An 18,101-nucleotide genomic window follows, 5' to 3' on the forward strand; every position below is an offset into this window, starting at 1 on the left:
TAAGTTCAAACACATTAAGCAATTCTGAATGGTATTTAAGGGTAGATCCATGAAACCCAATTCTGTTTCCACTGGAGCCTAGGTGAGTTTTTCCCTTGATAAAAATGGAAACTAGATCTGGTCCATACATAACACAATCTTATTCAATCAAAAATAGATAATAGTGCAATTGTCTCAATAGTGAATCTAAGTACATTGACATCAACACACGTTACTTTGAGATCTATTAATTACAAGCACTATAGAACTCAAAGCCCCCAAGGGCCAATGGTTCATCAAGCAGACACAGTTAAGGCATATCAGTTTTATAGCCAATGGTATGCAAGGGACTGATGGGGCCAGTATCACAACAGACGGTCTTTGACTGCCCTAACCCAATGCATCAGGTACCATTTTGCAGTTGTGTGAACTGGACATGGCCTTTCAGTCTGAGATTGAGCAAAACTCAAACCCATGGCCTTCACTGTAGTTATGCATCTTAACCACTCAGCAACAGCCCTTTCACTGTAGAATTGCAAAGTATTACTATAGCATATGCTTAGTTATGGAGGTTTATTTACAGGTTTTCATTATAACCCCAACGTTTAACAGGTTACACATTTCTAAAATAAATCCTTTAAGGTTGATATTTTCCAAACTTGCTCTCAGCCCAAAAGTGAGTGTTTTCCTCCTCTTTTTAATCATAGAAGATTAGAGTTGGAAGGGACCTCAGGAGGTCATCTAAGTCCAACCTCCCGCTCAAAGCAGGACCAACCCCAACTAAATCATTCCAGCGAGGGTTTTGTCAAGCCGCACCTTAAAAACTCTAAGGATGGAGATTCCACCACCTCCCTAGGTAACCCATTCCAGTGCTTCACCACCCTCCTACTGAAAAAGTTTTTCCTAATATCCAACCTAGACCTCCCCCACTATAACTTGAGATCACTGCTCCTAGTTCTGTCATCTGCCACCACTGAGAACAGCCTAACTCCCTCCTTCCTGTAACCCCCTTTCAGGTAGTTAAAGGCTGCTATCAAACCCCACATCATTCTTCTCTTTTGCAGGTTAAACAAGCCTTGTTCCCTCAGCCTCTCCTCCTAAGTCATGTGCTCCAGCCCCCTAATAATTTTGTTGCCTCTCTCCAATTTGTCCAATTAATGTCTGAGAGAATTCTTTAAAGTCATTTTGAGGTTGAATAAGTTCAATTCTAACACCAGGAAGAGATTTTGTTCCCCCCACAACTCTAAATGATTTACTATTTAGACTACAGTAGAACAAACAAATTTCCAGATGCTTTCTAAACAGAAGTTTCATAGATTTTAATGCCAGAAGAAACCACTGGGATCATTTAGTCTGACCCAGAATCTCACCAAACCCATAACTTCCAGTTGATCTATAGCAATCTTAAAATCAAGATTGGATGAAGAATCCACTGATGCCATGGGTAAACTGCTCCAAGGTTTAATGACCATCATTGGTAAAAATCTGCACCATAGTAGCTTCAATTTCCAGCCACTGGATTTTTCACCTTCATCTGACAAAGAGCCCTTTTCTAACCACTGTCTTCTTCCCATGTAGAGACTTGTAGACAATGATCAAGTCACCTCTTAACATTCTGTATGTGAAGATAAATAGATTAAGGGCACCCTATACTACAGGCGCCACATCAGCACAGCTGTAGCATAGACAATTGCTACAATGAAGGAAAGAGTGTTTCCATCAGTATAGTAAACCCCACCTCCTCAAGAGGGGGCATCTACCGTTGACAATCTAATTCTATCGACCTAACAGGGTCTATGCCAGTGTCTAAACTGGGAATTTTTCATATTATTAGCAACATAGCTAGGTTGACCTAAGTTTTAGGTGTAGACCAGGCCTCAGCTTTCGTTATCTTACTGTAAGGCAGGTTTTCCAGAACGCAAATAATTCTTGTAGCTTTTTTCTGGTCTCTATGAATTGTCAATATACTTTTTGAAATATGGACATCAGAACTGACATAGTATCCCAGTAATGGTCTCACTAACACAGTATACAGTAGTAATGACACCTTTTAATGTCTATTGGCTATTCCCCTACTTATAAGGGAATTGCATTTATTTTCTTAGCCACCACACTGGGATATCAAGTTCAGCTGGTTACCAGCTGAGACACCTAAGTCCTTTTCTTAGCCACTTCTTTCCAAAAAACAAAATGCAATCTCAGCCCACAAACAGCTCAGAATCCTAGATGGATTCATATGGAGAGGGTATGGTGGGAAAGAAGTGTGTGTGGGGGAAAGAATATCGGAAAATTCACTTTTTTAAATAAAGCTTCAGTAATTTCCCCCTGGCATCCCAGAGTCTGGCCAAGTTTTTGTAGGCACCATAGCATACTTGAGAAATGAGGAGAAACCTGTAGGCAAGAATAATGCCTTCACAATTTAGCTCAGGGAAGGTAATCTGTGCATAAAGGAATAGCATAAAAATGTGAAAACATTTGCACGAGCAACGGACATACCTGTGGCTGAGGTTATGTCACTAGAAAAAAAGAGGGCAACATGACAAGAATCAGAGTTGATGAGTAGGGAGAAGCTGAATTGTGAAGGGCCTTGAAGCCAAGGACAAGAAACCTGAGCTTGATATGGTGGGGAAAAAGGAAACTAATGTAGTTCAACCTCTACCCCTTGAATCCCTCCAACAGGTAAGAAAGATGATCTTTGCAGCCATGTTTGTAAAGAATGGAGAAAGTGATGTTAAGGAGACCACGGAATAGGACATTATAGTAACCATGATACAAGATGCTCCAGTGGTGTGCACAGAAAGAAATAGTCAGCTATTATAAATGCAAAACTGGCAAGTTTTGTACATGGCTTTGATCTGGGATAGGGATACACATCAAGAATGAACCCCAGGTTACAGAGCTGAATGAAAGGGACTGTGGTTGTGATTTCAATAGTGACATCAGGAGGATGTGAAAGGAGATGTGAAAGATAAGCTAACGAGAAAGTATTAAAAATGAATATTAATCTTCATTCATAATTACATTTTCATTGAATAGCAGTACTTCTAAAAAAAAATCTGAAACTCATTGCCACAATATTACTGAGGCCACGAGATCAGAATTTAAATAAGAGGATTAGACACTTGTATGGACTACAACAATATCTAATATTACATTAGTTAGAATTTTTTTTAAATGGGGATTTAAAACCTGATGCTTTGGGGAATAAGTTAATCATTAACTGACAGAGTTAAGAAGCAACTTCCACAATGGTCAAGTTACTCCCTTTCCAGGAGTTTGAAAGTCTCATCTATTATGGAAGTAATTTTAATTAAATTGAACAATCTTTACTTATTCCAAATCAACGTCCAGTGAAAGTTTGCAGATGGCACAAAAATTGGGGGAGTGCTAAATAATGACGAGGAAAGGTCACCGATTCAGAGTGATCTAGATCACTAGGTAAACTGAGCACAAGCAAACAAAACACATTTTAATACAGCTCATTGTAAATGTGTGCATCTGGGAACAAAACAATGCAGGCCATACCTACAGGAGGGGGACTATACTGGGAAGCAGTGACACTGAAAAAGACGTGGGATTCATGGCAGATAATCAGCTGAACATGAGCTCCCAGTATGATGTTGTGGCGAAAAAAGCTAATAGGATTCTGGGATGCATAAACAGCAATCTTGATTAGGAGTAGAAAGGTTATTTTATTTCTGTATTTGGCATTCGTGAAACCACTGCTGGAGTACTACGTCCAGTTTTGGTGCCCACAATTCAAGAAGGATGTTGATAAATTGGAGAAGATTAATGATTAAATGTTAAAAAAATATTCCTTATAGTGATACACTCAATGAGCTCAATCTATTTAGCTTGACAAAGAGAAGGTTAAGGGATGACTTGACCACAATCTGTAAGTACCTACATGGGGAGCAAATATTTAATGGGCTATTCAATCTAGCAGAAAAAGGTATAACATGATCTAGAAGCTGAAGTTAGACAAATTCAGACTCAAAATAAGGTATAAATGTTTAATGGTGAGAGTAATCACTGGAACAGTTTACCAAGGGGCTGTGGTAGATTCGCCCTCAGACCATTTTTAAATCAAGATTGGATGTTTTTCTAAAGGATATGCTCTAGGAATTATTTTGAGGAAGTTCTATGGCCTATGCTATACAGGAGGTCAGAGTAGATGATCACAGTGGTCCTTTCCAGCCTTAGAATCTATGATCCAAGACGACACCAGTTCACAGTCCAATACCTATTATTTTAAATTCTAAGTCAGTACTCCCCCCAAAAAAGAAGCAGTCCAAAAAGAATTATAACATATTTACATTTCTAACCATTAGATCGAGAAGAAACTATGTATCACTGGAAATCTGAGACTCCATGTTTCCTACTTTTTTGCTTGAAAAAAAACATACTATAGAGAGGTCCAAGAGCAAGAAGATGATGAGAAGCCCAACTGCATTCCACTTCCAAGTAGAAGGAAGGAGATAGGTGGGATTTTTACCAGGATGTTATCTTTGGACCTTGTTTGAGAACTCCCTATTTCACATCAACCTCTGGCTAGTAAGTGTCTTATAAATATGCATCTTCAACCACCATTCTCTCAGTGTCTTAGAAGAAAGAACTTGTAAGCCTTTCTTCTCCTTTCAGATCCTCCCAGCTGAGGTATTCACAACTCTTAACACCAAAACTTCCTAGATGCTACAAGGCATGTGTGGGGGAGACAGTCTCCACTAATCTACCCCTCTTCCATCATCTAACATTTGGAATTCTCTCCCCCTCATGATTAATTCTAGCACTTTCCCCAAGCAGCAACAGAATTCTGCTCCCCACAAGTTTAACTGGCATAGTTGAAACTAATCAGTTTTGTAAATTTCATAATGAGAGCAGCAATAAGAGAAAAAAGTTTTTCAACCTTGGTATTGAAACCAATTTAATTCATATATGTAAGAAAATAAATATTCAGTATTAGTATGCTATTTTAAAAATCACCCCAATTTGTAACATAATGCTCTGAAGCCTGTTTATATATTGTACAGTCAAATTGCTTGATCAAACTTTGGTTTGTTATCAAATATATTCAAGAGACCGGGTAACCAGTATCAGTCAGGTTTATTAATATGGTACAAGAAAAAAGTTGCGTGATAACAAATCTCTGAAGAGCAGCCCCGTACAGCAATGTTACATTCACCTTACACAGAAGGTGTGCTCCCCAAAGTTACATCCCTAAAGTCATCTTTTTATACCCTACTTATTTACCAGTTAAAGGTAGTATGTATGTCATCCGAAACTGGATTTAATCAGTTTCTTACCTTGTTTGTTTCTGGTATCATGGTATACCTCTTTATCTTTTGTTCTGAATCCATGCATTCCAGATACTAAGGGGAGTGAAGTCACCTCCTAGGTTTATATGGGTAACGCCTTTCCTATTGCCATAAGGAAATAATCACATGCCCGATACTGACAATTTTCCTATCCATTCAAACCAAGGCTTTCTTCAGCTAATACAAGGTATTACAGGAGATTTAGCATAATTTTACAGGATTATAACAAAGATACAGGCCAATCTGGGATATATGATTGCTATACTAATGCTTAATAATACATATACTTAAATGCCTGGCATATTAATTGTGGGTAGTATTATCAGCATAATATACATGTATGCTAGCCAGTGTACATTAGTCAACAAGCCCAAGCAGCATAAGTTAAAACATAACATGGCATGACATCTTTTTTTCCCAGCATCACTTAATTTTATATGGATGATTGTTGAAGTCCTGAATTGTTCTTTTCAGACCTATTTTCTTGTTTGTAACAATAATGCTCCAGATGCTACTACCCAATCTTTTCTGAATAAATGCTTGGTATGAAGTACTATAAAGGTATGCGCTGTTTTGTGAAACTTTAAAAATTTAGCTCACATTAGCTTTAAAAGGTCTACCCAGTAAGTCTTCTAATTTACAACATTACAATTTGAACATCTGATGTCAGTGAAAGGCTCATACTCATTTTGTAGCCATGTTCAGGCTCTCACAATAATCAGGCTTTTTAGAAGTTTGTTTTACACTCATGTTAAGTTTCAAAATATAGTCTGTGATATTATATACGGAAGAAAACGCAACCATTTTGACCATCCTAAAAATCTATCTGAATACAATAAAATCTTAGAACATACTCAAGACAACTTTTGTTAAACTTATTGTTGTATCTTCCTGTTTCTGCAGCCATAAAATGGTCATAGTTGAAGAGTTTCTTCCATTTGGAACACTACTAGTTTGAGAGTAATTTCTTGCACTTTAAACAAGAAGTACCACTGGGACCAATAATTTCTCTCAAAATTGAAGAATTTTAAGAATAACCAGCATTTCTCATTTTCAATATTACTACTTTAATTGTTAAATACACTTGTTCCCTTTTTCTAGATGCTTCCACTTTTCCAGAGTTTAAGAACAACTTGCTCTTATGCCAAGAAATGAATATCCACTCAGCAGCAATTGAATAATGCATCAGAGTATATGTATGGCTCTGACACATGCTGCAGTAGCACAACCATTAAATACCATATTTCATAGAATGAGAACATGAGTGGGGACATATTAAGTCAAAATGATGTAGGTGGTCTACTTTTAAGTGATCAAATTTAATTTGCAGTAAGTCCAAATTATGACACTTCATGGGTAAGGGTGGGAGTTGAATAGAGAGGGGGGGAGGAGCACTAGTTGTGAAAGTATCAAGAATTTTTTTAATTGTCTTACTTGTGAGACAGTTTCCAGGGAAAGATAATCTAAGAATCCTCAGAAACTGAACATCAAGTTAATAAAGGGAGTCACTAGACCTGCCTCATTCTTTATAAGCATGAAAGACACCCAGAGCAGTTTGTATAAATCTACTTACAATTAATATGTCCCAACGTAAAGATGCAACATCACACAAAACATCTTTTTCAAAAACCAGATTCGAGCTACAACTGAAGAGCCCTGTCTGCTGGCATCTCTCGGGGCTTCACGCTACAGAGTCATAACAAGCAGCTTAACCCGAGGCCCAGCATGAGCGTGGAGAGATTTTGGGGGTGTTGCACCAGGCAAACATGAAACCTGTCACTGCCCGGCCGGGAAGGTGGGGCCGTTTCCCTGGTTTCTGTTTGAACAATGGAACAGCACCTGCCGCGGGCGGAGGGAGGGTCGGGCTCTGCTCATCGCCCCCTCCCCGGGACCAGCCAAGCGCCCTGCAATGCCCGGCCCGGCCCGGCCCCTCATTGTCCTGGGCACATGGGACTCGCCCGGCCCCAGAGCCGCGGGAGCGAGCTGCGCCGGGGCGGCCCCGCAGGACCCTGGCGGCCTGGTCGGCTCGGCCCTGGCCCGAGGCGGAGTTCAGGGACACAGGAGCGTCAGTGCCGCCGGTTGCCCCGCCCCCGCCCTCACCTGGAGCCCGGAGTCAGCCGCCCCCGAGCCCCGCCCCGGCTGCGCTGCCCCCTGGACCCGCAGGGGACGGGCACAGGCAGGGGTCAGCCGGGCCCAGATCACCCCGGTTAGCAGCAGCAGCAGCAGCAGGGACCCTGTCTCCCAGAGCGGCCCCTCCCATCGCCCAGCGGCGAGCAGCCGCCCGCACCGCTCACCCCAGGGCCCAGCGCCGCCCCCGGCCCCTCCCTCACCAAGTGTCGCCCTTGCGGAGGGCGGTTTTGAGCAGCGCGGCAACGTCCGAGCGCTGAGTCTCCAGATCCGCCGCGCCTCCCTCCGCCATCTTCTCCCCCCCGGCGGCGGCGGCGGCGGCGCGGCAGCAGGCAGGGGCAGGAGCGGGCCGCGCTGCATGCTGGGAGTGACGCCAACCCGGGCGACGCCCTCCTCCCCCCCGCAACTCCAACCCGGGGGCGGGGACAAGAGAGGAGGCTGCTCGCGAGCTACCGGCGCGGGAGCCGCTGCTGCCCCCCTAGCGGGCGGGAGGTCTCTCTGCTTTGCTACTCGTGTGACAGCCGGGGAAGGGGGCACGCGCCGCTGTCCCCCAGGCCGGAGATTCCCGCAGCTCCTCGGCCCGGCGCTGGCCCCCTGCGCCCAGGGGCTCGGGACCTCGCCTTTGTGTGGGGGCCTGTCCCTGGGGGGCGGAGCTGCGCTAGCGGGAGAGCGAGCGCGAGTCTCCATCCCAAAAAGCGGCAGGGCAGAGGCGGGAAGCGCGCTGTGACTGGGAAACCAAACTCCTGTCCCTGGAGGAGCGCTCAGCCCTTGGCAATAAAGCCACCAGGAATTTTAAAGAGCCCAGTGGGGATAGTAATATAGTGGACCAACTTCCGTTGGGGAGAGAGATGCTTTCAGTGGGCAATACACAGAGCTCTTCCTCGAGTCTGGGGGAAAGGTATCATGAGGACAAGTGTCATCACAGCTAAGATGCTCCCAGTGCCTTTCCCAGCCTGAAGACAAGCTCTGTGTGGCTTGAAAGGTTGTCTCTCCTACAGAAGGTGGCCCAATAAAAGATATTACCTCCCCTGCCTTGTCTCTCTAGTGTCCTAGGACTCACAGGGCTACTACAATGCCGCATACAAGGAAGGAATTTTAAAGTCGGGAGAAATTTTCAGTGGGACTTGACGGAGAGTTGTAGTCATGCTTGGGAGATGTGTTGACTCTGCTTGGGTGGGCAAATCAGATTGGCTCCAAAGAGAGGTGGATTTCCTAACATGTGCTTCCTAAATTAATTGCTGGGTTTTGAAAAAAAAAAGAGGTAAAATCAAGTTCATTGAATAGGCAGGACCCATGTTAGTTATATGTGTGAGAAAAGTAAGTTAAAAATAAAACTTTTTTTTTTTAACAGTGGCTGCTCAAGGCTTCTCAAATCTAAAGACAGTGTAAAAGCTAGGTTTCGCAAATATCATTTGTGATTTTAGCTAAAAACAGGCTGGTACTCTGTAAAGATCCTTAGTAGTTAAGTGGATGGTGATAAGAGTAACATCTAGGGAGGAGTCTAGACAGACAAACTAAAGAGAGAAATAGGTTGTTGGACATTCACACAGTATATATATGTCAGTCATTAAATCTGTCATGGAAAAGATCACGCAGCTTCTCTTTGGGTCAAATCGAGCAGAGCTTTATTCTGACAGACACACACAGAGCTATGTCCATAAGGGAGTCCCGGACAGCGCAGGGTTTCTGTGCTGCTATCAGGAGACCCCCCACAGGTTTGAATGCCTATGCCTTATATGGGATAGCTCTTCCCATACTGATTGCATAGTGGAGTTCTCCATTGCAATCTGACACACACTTCCTTATCTATTACACAAGTCTAACGGCTATCCTCTTGGCTGTTACAAGAATAGCTAGGAACAATTTCAAGAGCAGATAGTTGCAAAAATAGCTTTAGAAAACAGCTTAAGCGCAATCAACCGTCTCCAGTGGGTTCTTCCATCCATAGTCATGCTAACTTACATTTCCATCATTAATTTCAGTGTAAGGCCTACCAGGTCTTGCTTTTGTTCTTCCACAAATCAATGTATCTAATTTACATGTATGCAACGTATGGAATTACATAAAGATGTATTTTAATACTGTATATACTAGGCATATGGTCTTTCCTCTTGTATTATAAGCCTCACTTACAATTAAATATTGTTGAGCAGCTGTGTAGAATCTACTAAAGACTTGTTCAAACCAGGAGAATGTGCATAACTGAGTGTACAAGAACAGACTGCTGAGGAGAGCTGCAAAAAATTCAAAGAAAACAGCAATTAATCTACAGAAAGGAAATGTATGTATTTGGTCGACATATCAGAAGCCTTCCATCATCACTTCCACCAGAAGTTGAAAGGCAATAAGAATAAAAGATATCGGAACAGTCCTTGGCTGCTCCAGAATAGCTAGAGTATGTTTTGGTGATCAGCTGTTTTTCTTAAATGAACTGTTTAGTGAAAAAAATGGGGGATAACTGTTTCAATGAACAGCAAGATTGTCTTCTTACATAGCTTGTTACTTGAGGCTATTTTGGCACTAATACAAATGACCAATTTAGCTGAAATTGAAGAGCATGAGAGCTAGTGTTTCTGTAGTGATGCTGCATGAAAGTTAATTTTTGACTTCCTGTAATGGGGTCAAGTTGGCTGTTGTAATAATACTAAAGGAAGCAATCTCCACCTTCCTACCTAATGCGGGGTTGAACACTCAGTCATGGTAGTGATGAGGCCTTTGATCCACTAATGAGTGGATCTGGAACTCTGTCTCAGCTGGAGATTTAGGGAGACTGAAAATGAAACTATTTAATCTTTTGCTCCTATCTGCAAGAGAGAGGTTAGCTTTTTACAAGCCCCATTCTTCAACAGAGTTACTGAGGTTACTTTATTTAGTACTTGTAATATAATGTTTAAAGAGTGTTTTCCATAAAGATGTCAATACTTAGCTCTTACATAGTACTCTGAATCTTCAAAATGCTTTATGAATATGAAGGAATAAGGGTATAAAATAATAAACCTCAGGAATTTAAACCTAAATAATTCTCTGCCATGAACAAAGGAGAGAGAGATGTTGTGATTGTTTTATAGATTTAGGTAATAAGAAGGGATAATAATAGTGAAGGAAAAATTTTCTGAGGAATCAAAAAAGCCCTCCTTCTGATGACTCACTATTGAATAGATGTACAGCCTTGTGCACGGGTGTAAAGCCCTTCCAAGTAGTCCCCATTGGCTCTCCTCTCACATAGGTGGCACACCCAGAGGGCCATGGTCCAACAACTGTTTGGCCTGCCACAGCCCAGTTTGGGACAGGTGATCCAGTGGCACCAGGGCCAGAAAGGAAGATTGTGTAGGGTGGGGTGGGGCAGGTCATCACAGGGAAGCCTGCACGCTATGGCAAGAGTCAATGAGCCAGAACAGGGAGCTGAGTCACCCCTATGGAATAGGAGCCACTGCATGCTGAGTGCAGGTTGGGCTTGCTCTCCAATCAACAACCCCTCAAGGCCTCCCACCTCCCAGAGACAGGACCTGAGCCTTCCTGCCAGGATGGTCCCTTCACTTTAAATGGTGCTCTGTAGCCCCTGGGAGTTGGGAGCCTGAATCTGGGAAGACCTGCAGGACCTTGTGTTACCACAGAGGAAAGAGTCAGACTACAAGGTGAAAAGAGGTATAAAGCTTCCATGGATGTGGATGGGGAAGGTGATATGAATTACAAGGAACATTTTTTGGGAGTGTCACAATGGGAGAACACTGGAAAAAGCATAGTCAGCATTCTACTTACCATTTGTGCGTGGGGAAACCCCTCAATACTGTTTGGGCTAAGGCACAATGCTAAGTCAAATGCTACTCAGTGCAAATGTAAATACTTTGTTGTAATGCAGTTGGCTATTTTTCTTATATCATGTACTTCAGTTAGCTGTGTGAGTGCTTGAAAAAAAAGAAAAACCCTTTCAGAAGCCAGAGGATCTTAAATATACTTTTTTTTTTAAAGTGAGTTGTCTGATTCTATAAAAAGTTAGAATGTAGAGACTGCTAGTCAAGAGTATCAGTTTTAAAAACTGATGTCAATAACTCAGTGCAAACTGCAAAAGTAGGTGCACTTCAACTGGTTAATGCTCACTTAAATTGGTTTAGCTTGCAGCAGTAAGAGTATGTCTACACTACAGTGGCACAGCTGCAACAATGGAGCTGTGCCACTCTAGCACTGTAGTGTAGGTGCTTCCTGTATTGACAGAAGGGATTTTTCCATCAATGTAGTTAATTCACCTCTCCAAGAGGAGTTAGCTAGGTTGACAGAACAGTTCTTTCATCTGCCCTGGGGGGGTTATGTTGATCTAACTACGGCCATGTCTATACGTACAGCACTGCAGTGGCGTAGCTGTACCCACACAGTGAAGATGCTTTATGCTGACGGGAGAAGCTTTCACACCAACATAGTGCTGTGCACACAAGCATTTAGGTCAGTATAATTTATGTTGCTCAGGGGCTGGCCTTCCCTGACAGCCAGACTGGCCCCACCCAGACTCCCCCCCCCCCCTCCTGCTGCATCCCCTGGCCTCTCCGCTGAAGCAACACTGTCCGGCAGCCACTCCAGCAGTGGGGCCAGCTGGCCAGGCCAGCGCTGGAGAGCTGTGTGGGCCTGTGGCGGGCTAGCGGCGCTCTGAGGGCTGGGATGGACCGGCCAGCCTTGTGCTGGGGTGGGTCGGCAGGCTGGCCGGCCACAGGTCAGCCTGGGGATGGGAGGAGGCCGGCAGGAGGGTGGGCCAGAGGGAGGGTGGCTAGCACTGGACCAGCCAGCCTGAGGTCAGGGTGGGTTGTGGCGGGGCAGCGCTGGGGCGTGTGCTCCAGGGTGCTTGGGCCACCCACCGCTGGGGTGCTCCAGCACTGGGGCCAGCCGACTGCTCTGACTGGTGCTCTACGGCCACCAGGGGCGGGGCTTTGACAGGAGAGGGAGCGGGAAGGGGCAGGGCTTGGTGCAGAAGGGGTGGGGCCGGGAGCTAGCCTCCCTGAACTGGCGGTTCATTATCTGCCCATGGGTGTAGACATAGCCTGTGTCATACAGAGTGTAAAATGTTTCACAAGGTTGAGTGATGTAGCTAGGTTGATCTAATACAAGCCCCACCCCCCCAGCCCCTCCCACGGGGCCACAGCTCATCCTCAATCACCCCCCATTCCTCCCCACTGCATATCATCCCCGGATGCTTTTTGACTATCGCTTTATTGTTTTGTGCTTAAACATTTCCTCTAATAAAACATTTTAAGTATAGACCAGGCCTAAGTTACCATTTTAAATGGTTAAACTGGCTTAAGTGTGTCTACGCTAGATGTCTGCATTGGCTTAAGGAGATAGAGGTTTAAATCAATTTAGTTAAACTGGTACACTCTTCTAGTATAGACCAAACCTCAGAGTTTAAGAAAACTGATTGCATTCCACTAATGTCAAAAAAAGTGTAAGAAAGGACCCATCCTGCAACTTCTTACTTATCCAAGAAATCTTTACTTACATGAGTTGTTCCAATGACTATTTAAGTGTTTATCCACAGTAGAACAGTCATGATGTATGGGGAGATTTTGATAGACCAGTTAAAGGGCCAGTGTAATATTAATTATCATACCTGTTGCTGTAGGCCGAAAGCAAAGCAATAGTTTGATATCTGAGAGCAACAACTATCTGAGACCTAGTACACTGAGATCTAACAAATGAGAGTAACAATGATAGCTTAACATCCTGCTGTCTATTTTGTGTCACTTAAACATCTTAGTGTCCTGGGTTTCTAGGGCTGTAATTGTGTTTATAAATGTATGGAAAACATCTTGTTTTACATTTTGTAACACCTTGGAGCATTGTTCATCAGAACTTATGTATGTTTGTTTGGGAACATCCTGAGGTCCTTTAGTTGTAACATGTGAGCGTCTGATGCCTATCAAGAACACATTTGTTGTGTAAATCAAGGAACATCCGTTGTAAATAGGCCTCTGCTAATGAATGTCAATGGAATCCATATTGATGGTTAATTCTACCATGGCATCTGTTTTCTTTCTAAGATTGTAGTTCTTTTAATTATCAGAATGTAGTATTTGGTAGGTATGTGATCCCAATGTTTTGTTAGAAATAAATAAGTTAGCTTGTGTGATTTAGAAGTGAATGCAGTCTGACTTTGTAAAAGAGAAGGAGTTGAAGAAGCGGCAGCCCTAAATCTCCATGGCAGCAGGAGGGAGAGAAGATGCTTTGTTTAAAGTACTTTTACAACCCAGATGGCTGAAGAACAGGGACCAAGATAACCCTGGAACACAGAGGAGTCAACAAGCATATGGACAATAGGGATCCAGTAGATATAGTGTACTTGGACTGTAATAAAGCCTTTGACAAGGTCCCTCACCAACAGCTCTTAAGCAAAGTAATCAGTCAGGGATAAGAGGAAAGTCCTCTCATGGATCAGTAACTGGTTAAAAGGCAGGAAACAAAGGGTAGGAATAAATTATTAGTTTTCACAATGCAGAGAGGTAAATAGTGGTGTCCCCTGAGGATCTGTACTGGGCCCAGTCTTATTCATATTCATAAATGATATGGAGACAGGGGTAAACAGTGAGGTGGCAAAATGTGCAGATGGTACAAAATCACTCAAGATAGTTAAGTCCCGTTCTGGCTGTGAAGTGTTACAGAGCGATCTCATAAAACTGGATGACTGGGCAACAAAATGGCAGATGAAATTCAATGTTGATAAATGAAAAATAATGCATATTGGAAAATGTAATCCCAACTATACATAAATAATGATGGTGTCTAAATTAGCTGCTACCACTTAAGAAAGAGATCTTGAAATCATTGTGGATAGTTCTCTGGAAACATCTGCTCAATGTACAGTGGAAGTCAAAAAAGCTAACAATGTTAGGAACCATGAGGAAAGGGATAGATAGTAAGACTGAAAATATCATAATGCCACTATATAAATTCAAGGTACACCCACAACCTTGAGAATCGTGTACAATGCTGATCACCCCATCTCAAAGAAGATATATTAGAATTAGAAAAAGTACAGGGAAGGGCAACAAAAATGATTAGGGTATGGAAGAGCTTCCATATAAAGAGAGATTATAAAGACTGGGAATGTTCATCTTAGTAAAGAGAGAATTGGGGGGGATATACAATCATGAATGGTGTGGAGAAAGTGAATAAGAAAGTGTTATTTACTTCTTCATCTAATTCAAGAACCAGGGTCATCCAATGAAATGAATACGCAGCAGGTTTAAAACAAACATGAGGAAGTTCTTCACACAATCCACAGTCAGCATGTGGAACTCATTGCTAAGAAATGTTGTGTGAAGGCCAAAAGTATTAGTGCATTCAAAAAAGTATTAAGTAGGTTCATGGAGGATAGATCCATCAATGCTATTAGCCAAGATGGTCAGGGATGCATCCAATGCTCTGGGTATTCCTAAACCTTTGCTGCCAGAAGCTGGGAATGGATGATGGGATGGTTCACTTGATAATTGCTCTGTTGTGATCATTTCCTTTGAGGTATCTGTCACTGGCGATTGTCAGAAGCAGGATACTGGACTTGATGGACCAGTATGGCCATTTTTAAGTTCTTACATTTCAGAAGGTAAGATAGGCTTCTATAATCATGAAGCGCTATTTGACTTTTAGGGCTAACCCAGGCTAAGCGGCTGGGGATCTCTTGCTTATGCCAAGAAATTCCTTGTCCCCCCCTCCAAGAGTCCAAGCAGCACAGAGATCCCTTATTTGTTTGTTTGGAGTTTTTAACCCCCTCCTGCCATGTGCTCTGAGCTGCAAACTCAGTTGATGGGAGGAGTCTATTTCCATGACTCATCTTCAGTGGGTAGAGAGCAGAACAACAAGAGCTGTTCGTCCTTTTCTTGATGGTTTTTCAGTCCAGATGTAGGGAGTTTCCATTTGTAAGATACTACCAGAGCCCATCTGGTATTGATGGGTCTCCTCTTTCAGAAGAGGTATAGAAACTTTATGTAGAAGAGCAGCTCTTCATACTAATAATGTCCCTCTCCAGTATGGTCATTCATATAATGACAGAGACTCACAATACAACCACTCAAATATTGCATTACAATATGGAACACAGATATTACAGGTCAGCAACTCACAAGCATTCAATAGAGACTAAACATTAAACAATGTCTTATAATTCCAATACCTATTTTATCAATATTAACCCACAAGTGAGCCAGACAGATTCCAGCGATGTATCTGTCAATGACCAGCTGAGACACAGGGAACTTGGAAAGAGCTGGCACTTTGCCTGCCAGCATCACAAGAGCACTTTCCTGGGAGGTGGGAGGCCATCTGTTCAAATCCTCTTTCCCGTTCTGGTGGAGAGGGGAGTATTGAACCTGGGTCTCCCACATGCCATGGCTCTAACCACTGGACTAAGAGTTATAAGGTTGCCCCTAAAACCGCCACCATCTCTTCTTCTTCTGGCTGTTTTGTGTGGAGCAACGCAAGGGCATAATTAATTCTCTCAAGCAGCAGTTTAGGCACCTAAACAGCCATGAGACAGGTTCCCTTTCGTGGATTACTAACCTGCAACCTGGACCTAGGCACTTATCTCCAAGAGAGGGGCAAGGCTTAGCAATATATCTCTGGTTGGCATCTCCCATTGACTAGCTTGGGCAACTCTGCCCAAGCATGCTGGCTTTTGTGATTTGCATTGAAGGGTGCCTGTCTCTCCCTATTCATTGTATATGGAGCCTAGGTGCTTAACTCAGGCTTTGTGGAATCCAGTATTGTTCCTATGATTTTCTAGGGTCCTAAAAATTAAACACTGTGATGCTTAGTGGTGCAATGGCGTAGACCCTTCTTGGATCCCACTGTGACCCATGGACCTCTTGATGCCATCAGGTAGAGTGCACAGGGGATGCATAGAGTATACAGGGATCCCTTGGGTGAGATATATACATAATAAGTTCACCACAGCATGGCATGTAAAAGGCTGCACTGAAGAGCCAGTAGTCTACTGATCATCATAATTGTTGCAAGATGTTTGTTCCAGAAATAGTTTGAGATATGTAAACTATTCGGTTCCAAAACTGTTGAAGAAGTAAAGCTTCTCACTGGAACTGAGGTGAACCTGAGCAATGAACATCTGTGGAGACAGGCCATGTTTACTCTCTGGGCCAGCTGCAGGCCTGAGAATAAGTCTCTGAAAAAGGGACCTTTTGGGCAAAAGACAATAGTCTGTAACTACATTAAAAATAAAAAGAGCAGAGGGGACAAGATTTTATCCTTCACCTAGGAGACAGGCAGACAGCATGTCTTGCCTCACGAAAAAGGGATCTCAGCCTGCCTGTCTAGAAAACATGAGAGTATCTTGTTAATCAAATCTAGGTGTTAGAATGTGTGTTATTTTGTATGTAACCATTTCTTTCCAAAACTGCTACTTGCTATCACTCAAATCTCTATACTTCATTAAATAAACTGTTACTTGTTTTCACTATAACCTTACCTAAACGTTAAGTGGAGTGATCTAAGATGTAATTGGTAAGTTGTGATGTACTGCTTTTTTGGGAGCAGCAGATCTGTGAATATGGCAAGTGTCCCAGTGGAACGGGGGCCAAAGGTTAGAATGTACATATTACTAACCAGTAGAGAGGGAGAGCAGGGGCCTACATAGATCTAGAGAGGAGGTCTTGTGTTGCCTATTGCCAGTGAAGTTGGGGAAACTGACCCCTGGCAGGCACAGACAATACTTCTGCATGCTTAGGGCAGGTGGTAATGAAGTGCCTCACAACACTGGATACATCACCCCGGAAGCATCACACCTACCCTAGGTTCTAATGCTGAGTCTGAGAGACTTTCAGCAAGGTTATGTAAACTTCTCGAGCCTCAATATATTATCTTGCAGAGGTTCTGTGGGGCTTAGCAAGATGATAGCTGAAGACTGCTTTGGATTCCTGAGCATAAATATGCACTTAATAACAGGCAATAAATACATGTGTATTATTGTTTGTTATAATGGATGATAGTAAAATGTAGGAAATATTGCAACACACAATGTAAGTCTTCCAAAAACTAATGATAAAATGATAAAATCAAATCACTGAGAAGTAGTGACTTGTCCTCTTCATTATTTAGCACTGCCCCAATTTTTGTGTCATCTGCAAGCCTTATGTTTTCTGCCAGGTCATTGATAATAATGTTAATTAGTGTAGGGCCAAGAACTGATCCCTGCAGGACTCCACTAGAAACACACACACTCAATGATGATTTTCCCCTTTACAGTTACATTTTGAGGCCTATCAGTTAGCCATCTTTTAATCCATTTAATATGTGCCAGTTAATTTTATATTGTTCTAGGCTTTTTAAAATCAAAATATCATGTGTTGTCAAAGTCAAACGCCTTACAGAAGTCTACTATTACATCAACACTATTCTCTTTATCAACCAAATTTGTAATCTCATCAAAAAGAGGTATCAGGTTAGTTTGACAGGATCTCAAGATGCTAGTGGAATGGAAAGAGTGTTATCATATGATGAGACTACATCATCTGTTTTTTTCCAAATACATAACAGGAGAAGGAAAGACTCTGTGACAAGCTTCAGAGACTAGTCAAATAACAATAGACTCAAATTTGCTGAATAATTGAGATATTGATGTATGACAGGAATTAAACAAGAACTTATTTTATATTGTATAGTCACAGAATAGGAGACAAGTTATTCGTTTGC

General features: G+C 42.6%; 1 protein-coding gene across 8 annotated transcripts in view; it reads right to left on the bottom strand.

The window, feature by feature from the left end:
- Window positions 1–7,713, bottom strand: part of USP15 (ubiquitin specific peptidase 15) — a 124,567-nt gene extending 116,854 nt beyond the window's left edge. For all 8 annotated transcript variants that reach the window (XR_010922842.1, XR_010922843.1, XR_010922845.1 and 5 more), the window contains exon 1: window positions 7,625–7,713. Coding sequence is in view for 5 of the 8 variants with exons in the window: in XM_067564125.1 (XP_067420226.1) it covers window positions 7,625–7,713 (89 nt within the window). In the remaining 3 variants the exon portion in view is untranslated. The remainder of the gene's footprint in view (window positions 1–7,624) is intronic.
- Window positions 7,714–18,101: the final 10,388 nt, after the last annotated feature.

This window comes from Emydura macquarii, unplaced genomic scaffold (assembly GCF_026122565.2).
Source record: "Emydura macquarii macquarii isolate MOO-44397 ecotype Brisbane River unplaced genomic scaffold, CSIRO-AGI_Emac_v2 contig_2636, whole genome shotgun sequence".
In the NCBI taxonomy this organism is placed as follows: domain Eukaryota; kingdom Metazoa; phylum Chordata; order Testudines; family Chelidae; genus Emydura; species Emydura macquarii.